This window comes from Molothrus ater, chromosome 5 (assembly GCF_012460135.2).
Source record: "Molothrus ater isolate BHLD 08-10-18 breed brown headed cowbird chromosome 5, BPBGC_Mater_1.1, whole genome shotgun sequence".
NCBI lineage: Eukaryota > Metazoa > Chordata > Aves > Passeriformes > Icteridae > Molothrus > Molothrus ater.
In genome coordinates this window covers 50,128,411-50,137,078 of record NC_050482.2, presented here as the reverse complement: position 1 = coordinate 50,137,078, position 8,668 = coordinate 50,128,411, and the positions used below count along the sequence as shown (strand labels likewise).

General features: G+C 48.9%; 1 protein-coding gene and 1 non-coding gene across 2 annotated transcripts; both read right to left on the bottom strand.

Moving 5' to 3' along the window:
- Positions 1-1,070: 1,070 nt before the first annotated feature.
- Positions 1,071-8,150, bottom strand: RPL3 (ribosomal protein L3). Its single transcript, XM_036400330.1, has 10 exons — positions 8,084-8,150; positions 6,917-7,109; positions 6,256-6,424; positions 5,264-5,399; positions 3,884-4,070; positions 3,340-3,500; positions 2,943-3,044; positions 2,371-2,466; positions 1,812-1,931; positions 1,071-1,180 (listed from the first exon to the last, which is right to left on the bottom strand). Exons 1-10 carry the CDS (start codon positions 8,084-8,086, stop codon positions 1,136-1,138), a joined length of 1,212 nt encoding a protein of 403 aa, XP_036256223.1. The 5' UTR covers positions 8,087-8,150; the 3' UTR covers positions 1,071-1,135.
- On the bottom strand, positions 3,674-3,766 carry LOC118698490 (small nucleolar RNA U83B). The gene has a single exon (XR_004981891.1). It is a non-coding gene; the product is annotated as a small nucleolar RNA U83B (small nucleolar RNA).
- Positions 8,151-8,668: the final 518 nt, after the last annotated feature.

Genomic DNA, 8,668 nt, shown 5'->3' with positions numbered 1-8,668 from the left:
ATCTTCTCCACCTACCTGCCAACTTCAGACTTGTGACAAGGGAAAAAGAATTACTTATTATTTCTCTCTTATTTCACTTGGCTGAAATCAGCTAGCAGGTTCATGTGTTAAATGAGGCTGACAGTGAGCCAGGCAGCTCATTCAGTCACCCAGTCTGGTTTCTAAGGAAACAAGGTAAATGTTTTTCCTCCTTCTTGCCACCTTTTAACTCTTAGAAAGCTCTCGTTCGCCACATGAAAAAATCTCTACATCCCATTTTTCTCCACTTTACATAAGAGCAAATAGGGCCAACCCAAGTCTGTTTCAGGGCAGTGCTACACTTTGGTGTGAAGGTCTGCAGTTACTGCCTCAATTGCTGCCACGTCTCCAATTATGGTCACACCAAACCATCTCCCCGGGAGCCAGCAGGGTATTTTAGGCCAGGCAGTAACACAACACCAGCAGCACTCACAGCTCTCCCACCTCTCAGAGGGTGGGATGCAAATCACCCCCCTCCCTGCCCAGGCAGGGCTGCCTCCTGTCACCCTTAATCAGGGAAACTGCATGCAATTCAGAAAAATCCAGCTGCTGTGAGGCTGGGATTTTTTAGTGTATCTGCTGCCTTCTGCTGCTCTCAGAGACAGCAACAAACTGTATTTGCAAAGTGTGCAGGCTACAGCCCCTGCCATACAGACACTGGAAGGTTTCCATGGCAACAACCAGCACCCACCAGCTACCCAAAATTTAGTGGTTTGAATGTCTGGGTTATTGCAAAACCCATTTGACTCAAAGCTCTCTGTCCACCCAGCTGGGGCTTGACAGGTGGACTAGTATCTCAGCAACTGCAAACCCATTTAGGGCCCCTGCTGCTTCAGTATTTCACACACCCAGAGACATCCTGCTCTGACCCACAATCTTTTCTCTGCGAAACCAGTAACAGCAGCTTAATTTTTTTTAGAGCAACCCTGCTGCTATAAGGCAGATGCTCAAGAGCTAAACCTTTACATGCTTCTTTGGTTTGATCCACACATAGAACCTGCAGTCAGAGTACCAGGCTTGACATAGTGATATATATATAATAAGAGGCAAAATTAATTTCTTTAAAATATTTATTTTTTGGTCTGAGAGCACACAGGCCATAGGACCATTCCACCCATTAGGCTGCCTCCTCTTTTGCAATGCGATCCTTCTTGAGTGGTCCCTGAAAAAAACCCACAAAACAAGCTATGTGAATAGCAGCCTGCACAAAAGACATAACATTCCAGTCACAAAAGCTGTAAAGAAATCAAGGCAAAAAAAGCCCTCCATGCTGCAACCCACTGGAAACCCCATGCCCCAATCCCACAGTTTTGGGAAAGCTGAACTGGGCTGGCCAGGTGACTCCGGGTGCTCCTGAGCACAACGCTGGTGCCACCTGGTGGGGAAGCTCCTGCTGGGCCCCGAGCACAGCACCGCTCTGACCCTGCCAGGGCCTTCAGAGCTCCTGGCTGCCCTCGCCAGCCAGCGACAAACTGGGAACGCCACCACTGTGAGCACCCTCCTCATGAGCTGCTCTTAGAGAAAATGGAGTAGTGCTTGTTCCATGCTTCAACACTGAACAACTTGTGCCCTAAAGTGGCATCACCCCTCAGACACAGAGCTGTCACTGGGGAACAGAGACCCCAGGCCCCCCTGCAGTTATACCCAAGCTGGCAGGAGGAGGTCTCTCAAGTGAAGTTTCTGTTTCACAGGAACTTTGGCCACATGACAGCCCAAAGGCCAAGCTATCAGCTGCCATGAGCTCCAAGACAACCCAGTGGTACAGCAATAGATGTGCCAGGAAGAGCCCTTACCATGAAAGCCTTCTTCTCCTCAGCTGTCTGGAAGCGGCCGTGACCAAATTTGGAGGTTGTGTCAATGAACTTCAAGTCAATCTTCTCCAGAGCCCGGCGCTTGGTCTGCACAAGCAGGGACTAAAAAGAGAGATGCCAGGTGAGTATGCAGCAGCAGCAGCGCCCTTTTAGCCTCCAGTACACTGGCTACTTCTTGTCCCCTCCATGGCTAATGCCTCCTCAGTCCCCCTCTGACCTCAGCTGCTACCATGTGCAAGAACACCTGACCATGAGCCATCTACCCTGCACCCTTGGCCTCCCAGGCTGAAGACTGGCCAGCTCCCTGCAGCACAAGCCCCACTCCATCAGTGTCCTTCTGCTCACAAGATTTCTCAAGCCATAACCACGTCCATCACTACACCTGCAGAAATGACCTCATGCCACTCCCAAGGCCATTACTACGAGGTGGGTTGTGTGGAAGGCTTTTCTTTCTAGCAAGCCACATGATTCCCAGAACAGCACACACACCATCTGCACCAGAGGCAGCACAGCTCCCTCACTGTTCCAGCCCATCACTCACCTTGCGCAGGGTCAGGACCCTCTTCTTGGTGCCCACAACGCAGCCCTTCACCATGATGAAGTCATTGGTCACCTCACCATAGTGGACAAAGCCTCCCTGAGCAAGGAGAGAACAGTCAGTGCTCTGTACCAAGCAGGACCAGTGATCACATCTGCCTACAGATCTGCACCATTTCTGTGCCTTGACCATTCCCACATCCACTGAAATCCTGTTTCCAGTATTGCCTTTCACTGGTCAAGTTTCTTATGCAGACGTTTACTTGATGCTGTAGGGCTTTTATTAAGAACAGCAGAAGAGGCTGACAAAACAGCAAAAGCTCTTCCTCTTAAGTTATTCCTTGTACAAGTACCATTCAAGGTTTGCAACATCTCTGTCTTATTGCCACATAACAAATTCAATTTCCATGTTATACAAGTCAGTACTGAAGCTGACTAAACACCACCACCTTCAACAGCAGCTGACTTATCTAAGAGCTCTTCATTTAATCATTTTGTGTCTTATACCAGGGCCCATTTGCCTCTCAGGATTGCAACTCACAAGCAGACTCTTGGCACAGAGCTGCAGCAACTCACCAGAGGGTTAATGCTCTTGTCAGACAAGTCATAATCAGTCGATGCATTGTTTTTGATCAGCTTTCCATCCTTGATTTGGTAACCTTGGCCAATCTTGTAAATCTAAAAACATAAAGAAAGTCTACTTAGCAAAAAGTAGGAAAAAGAGCCTGTCATCAGATAAAATGTAAGGAATTCTCCAAAGCCTCAGAGGAAACAGTCTGCCGCACTTGGGAAACATGTGGCCATCCAAGAATTTTAGTTATCCAACATAACTAACCATGACCACTATCCCCAAGACAACATTCTAACACAGCAAAACACCCCAAGCAGAACTCCCCACTCTGTCTGTTCACTGTCACAGAGCAAGTGACACCAGGCAGATCTCACTCCTGGCTAGCAGCTGAGGGACACCAACCTTCTTGTTGATCTCGGTGCGGTGGTGGTAGCCCTTCTGGCCCGCCCGGGCCACGGAGAAGGCCACGCGGGCGGGGTGCCAGGCGCCGATGCACGCCACCTTGCGCAGGCCACGGTGAGTCTTGCGCGGCAGCTTCTTGGTGTGCCAGCGGCTGGTGACGCCTGCAAGGGACCAAAGCAGCCTGCTGTCAAGCTGAGATGTCACTTCAGTCTTCAATCACAGTTTAAGCCACCTTTTCAAGCTGCAGTCCCCAGGCAACAAAAGGGATGCACAGACCCAGCATCCCAGGAATCACCATTTCCTGGCGAAGGTCCCTCCCTGGCTGTCCCTGGGCTGTGTTCTCAGAAGGAAGGCAGCATGGAATGACTCCTCACAGATGTCAGGCGCTGTGCCCAGCGCTCATTCCATGGTCTCATCATTGAACTGTGACAGCAGTACAGATTTACCTACCCAGCTCTTGGTACATGCACTTATGAAAACACAAGGCCAGCATTTCATTAAAAACTGTATCCTATCACAAAGAGAAGGACTTCCATGTGTTTACCTTTGTACCCCTTGCCCTTGGTGACTCCAATGACATCTATCATCTCATCCTGGCCAAAGACCGTTGACACAGGCACCTGCTGCTCCAGCTTCTCCCGGGCCCAATCCACCTTCTCAGCAACAGTGCCACCATTCACCTGGATCTCCATCAGGTGAGACTTCTTCTGCCTCAGGGGGAGCAAACGCATCTAGAACACAGAAAACATGACATTCAGCTCCTGCTCTTCTGAAATGAACCCTGTATTAATAAGCCCAGCATCCTTTCAGCCCTGGCCTAATATATTTCTCTAGTATCCTTTTTCCAAAATACAGAACTTAAAGAAGTCCCTACAACAAGGGGGAAAGTTGTAAAGTGGCTTGCAAGTCATTGTACCTGGAAGTTATATGACACCCACAGGAGCAGAGTTCTCTAACCCCACAGCCATCAGCAAAATTCCACTGAGGAATAACAAGAAACAAGAGGCAAGAGTTTTAAACTGAAACAGGAACAGAGTGGATTTAAACTGGACCTAAGGATTCCTTTTATGATGAGAGTGTGAATCACTGGCACAGGTTGCCCAGAAAAGCTTTGGATGCCCCCCCACCCCTACAACTGTTCAGGCAGGTTTGTCAGGGGCCTGAGCAACCTGGTATAGTGGAAGGTGCCCCTGCCCATAGCATGGGGGTTGGAACTGGATGATCCTCTTAAGGTCCCCTTCAACTCAAACTGTTCAATTGTTTGATAAAAGCCTGCTACACTTAAGGCCACTTTGGGCTGGATCGCATTTACAGTTACTTCTGCTGTATTTAGGAGAGGGAACCAGTGAGAGAATCAATAGAGGTTGCAACACTACTGTCTACTACAGGAAATTAATTCTATTAAAATTTGCCATCTTACTGCACTAAGAGCCAACTCAAAAGATTCAATCCATCTCCCAAGAAAGTCAGAGCACTGACAGCTGGGGAGACACCACATCACTCAGCAGAGATCTCCTCCAGCTGAGCAAGAGAAGCTGCCGAAAGTCTGAGTGCTCACAATTCCAACAGAATGCACCCTGAAACGTTGCTAAGCACACAAACCTCTGAGTTTAATGTTCAGTCTGGTTTTATATGTATCTGAAATTAAGAGACTAGGTCTACACAGTATAAGCAAAGGACTGTTCCTTTGCAAAAAGTTCTTACTATAGCTCAGAGTCTTTTGGGACATTCCTTCAAAACCAGCCAGTGGTTGCCAAGGCTCCTTAAATATCCAGTGAGCACAGTTCTGTAGAGAATGAGTGTGCTGAATAGACAGCATCAAGCTGCAGGGGAGGGCAGAAACCTCCCTACAGAGACAGATCAAGTTTCAAGCCGGCCTGCTCTCTCAGCAGTTTCCAGCATACCTGAGCCCACAGGCACTTACCTGAGTGTGAGCCATGACTCTAATAACCTGGCAGTACTTCTTCATGCTATTGAAATCTTTCTCCAACTGCTTTTTGCCCTCCTCATCTTGCCACTTCTTGCAGTATTTGGTGAAGGCCTTCTTCTTGGATTTGTGCCTTCAGGAGCAGAGCAGAGACAAGGTTTGGCTAAGCCCTTCATCAATCCCCAGGGAAGTGGGGTGAGCGGAAGGAGTTGCCACCTCAGTTGGCTTTGGCTCATTGCCAGCTTCTAATGACTCTTTTCCACTGGCAAGCGGAGCCTGGAGCTCATCAGACAGTGGCAAAATTGCCAAAGCTGAGTGGAGCTGCCATGAATTCCAAAGCACATTAACATTCACGCTACAGAAAACAAAAGACTGTAAGGAGATGTCAAACAATAACAGAAAAAAACAGATCTTTAAAGCAATTGTGAGATGACTGTGATCTGCTTCAAAATACCCTAATTCAACCCCCCCGCCTTGTGTGCCCGACAGCAAGGTTGTTACTAAAACACCCTTGAGAACCTTATTGCTCCACTCTGACGTCTTTTCAGCCTGCCAAGTTCATAAACAGGCTGGAAGCTCCAGACACGCTGGAGCCACACTTGGGCAAATGCACACTTTCAATCACAACAACAGCGCCTGGAATGGCAATCACAAGTGACACTTGTCTTCCCCTTTCCTGAGAGAACAGGGCTACAGTCAGGACTCGACACTCATCAACAAGCACCAGAGGCGATTTCCTTATGTCCGCCCGTCGAAGTATCATCACGTGTAGCCTGTTAGGGAGCGCATGGGCAGAGCCAAAGCCACCACACTCACACCAGCACCACCTAAAGTAATGTGCCACCCTCACAGAGCCACTCCTACAGCCTAACCCATTATTAGGGTCAAAGCTAAACACTAACTACCAAAAATCCGTGCTAGGATCATTGCAGCCCAACAGTAAAAACACAAATCATGGCCTGAGAGCAGGCAAGGCCCTGCAGTCTCACCAGTTCTTGTAGAAGCGGCGCTTGCACTCATCGCTGATATGCTCGGCAAAGATGGTCTTGAAGCTACGGAGACCACGAGGAGTCTGCACGTACCCCACGATGCCCACGATGACCATGGGAGGGGTCTCTATAATAGTGACTGCCTCCACCACCTCCTTCTTGTTCACCTCTGCATGGAAACAGAAACACAGCACAATTAATTCCAGCAGCAACTCTTTTAACACCACCTGTTTTTCCTCACTCTCAAGTCCTCCGTGTGAAAGATTAAATGACTCAAACTCTTTTCACAGAGATGATGCAGGGTAAAGCAACCAACTCTGAAGTCATTACTTAATGTCTTGCAAAACTTTGAGGCTGGCTCATGAGGAGAAAGGTCAGCCAAGCTGGATAGGCAAAATGGATGGCAGCAAGGACTGGACAATCTCCAAAAAAAACACCAAATGCAGATGACTGATGTCCCACCCCCCCCCCTTCCAGAATAGCCATCCCAAGGTGCAGCTAAACCAAACCAGTGGTTACAGCAGAAATACACCTCCTACTTGGACGTGGAACAGGGTGAAGTCAAGCTAGGACTAGAACCCAGAGCTGCTGCTGAAGGGGCCACATGTCACCATTCCTGATCAACCCCACCTCCTGTTCCAAGAGGAACACTAATACCTACTGGATCCAGGTCTGTCCACCTCGCGGACAATGTGGGTCATGCCAGCTTTGTAGCCCAGGAAGGCAGTGAGATGGACAGGCTTGCTGGGGTCATCTTTGGGAAAGCTCTTGACCTTGCCCCGGTGCCTGCTGCTGCGCTTGCGGGGCAGGAAGCCCAGGGAGCCGTGCCTCGGGGCCGAGAACTTGCGGTGAGACTGCGGAGAGACAACCAGCACTCAGTGCTTGCTGCAGAGGCTTGCTTGCGCCCACTCGGGGCCAAGGCCAGCTCTGTCCTTGCCTGAGAACAGGAGTATTACACATATCCAAGACATTTTGCATTCTAGAAATTCTCACTATCACCTGCTAGGCTTCTGTATTCTATTTTGTTACAGGACTGTAATCCCCACGCAATAACTATGTACTTCTCAGATTTCTTTAATGCCCCTTCCAAGCTTATTCTTATCTAAGATGCCACCAAGTCCCACTCTGGCGAGGGAACTACAGAAGCTGTAATTTGGCCACAGCGTGCCACTACAAGTTCAGTCCACCCCACAAGTCTAAAAAATACAGCTTCACATTTTTCAATGAATCGGTACCAAAATAAGCATTACAGAGACAATTTCAGTTTGAAAAACTGCAGTAAAGCAGCATCTCAACACCCGCCTTTGAGCCAGTTGCTCTGGGTAGAAAAGCAGTATTTTTTCCCAAGATTTTCTCCTTGAGTACCACCCGGAGAACTCTCAGGCCCAAGAAAATCTACCCATCCAATCTCGCACGCAAATTAAAGAAAAATACCGTGCAGCTGCACACGGAACTAAAAATAGCATTTATTTAAGGAAAAAAAAATACTCCACAAGAGTTACCCTAAACGAAGTTTAAATCCCCAAAAAGGCCATAACCACAGGATCTCTTTAGAGAGAAGCCGTTCCCGTTCCCCCCTCCTACAAAAAAGCGCCCCAAATGACCCCACAGCTGCCCGCGCCACCCACACCCCGCTCCCCACCCGGCATCGCACTGGCCCGCCCGGCCTCCCGGCGCAAGGCCTCGCCCTCGCCCGCGCCCGACATGAGCCCCGCACGGCGTCCCGCAGGTGCCGGGGGCGGCGGGCGCGGGGCCGCGCGGCAGACGGGGCCGGGATGGCAGCGATGCCCGCGGGATGCGCGGCCAGGCCGGAGGCCTCCGCACCCACCATCTTGTCCACGCGCCGGGCCGGAAGGGCCGCTAGCGCCGCGCGCAGCCTTTATAAGCACCCCGCCCTCGGTCTCGCGAGAGGGCGCGCGGCGCTACGGGTGGCGAGCGCAACCAAAAAGTGCGCGGGCACCGATGCGCAGAAAAACAACACCGCGTAAACCATCTAGCCGGGCTTGTGGGGAACTTCGGTCATAACAGATAATGTTTATTTCACTTCATCCCATTTCATTCAACTACATTTCATTTGATGTCATGAAAACTTGACGTGTCGTCGTTTCATTTCATCAAGCTTCATTTCATTTTTCTATTTCATTTCATTTAATTAAATTTTATTTCATAATGTTAATTTCATTTCATGAAATTTCAAAATGTCACTCAGTTTCATGAAATTTTTAAATTTAATTTCATGAATTTTCATTTATTTTTTTTCTTGAAATGGAGTTTCAAAATGTATTTATTTATTTATTTATTTAATTTTGTGAAATTTCATCAGTGTTATTATAATGAACACGGGCCTTAATCCACTATTGCTCGTGGTACAGAAGAGGATGCAAACCCAAGACAATGGTATCAGTGGAAGCCA

Bases quoted from the DNA above. Each gene is read 5' to 3' on its own strand.
- RPL3 (XM_036400330.1), bottom strand. The intron at 5,400-6,255 runs GTGAGACTGCAG...CTGCTCCTGAAG, and splicing joins CGCCGCTTCTACAAGAACTG to GCACAAATCCAAGAAGAAGG. The intron at 3,501-3,883 runs GTAAACACATGG...GGTCCCTTGCAG, and splicing joins CAAGGGCAAGGGGTACAAAG to GCGTCACCAGCCGCTGGCAC.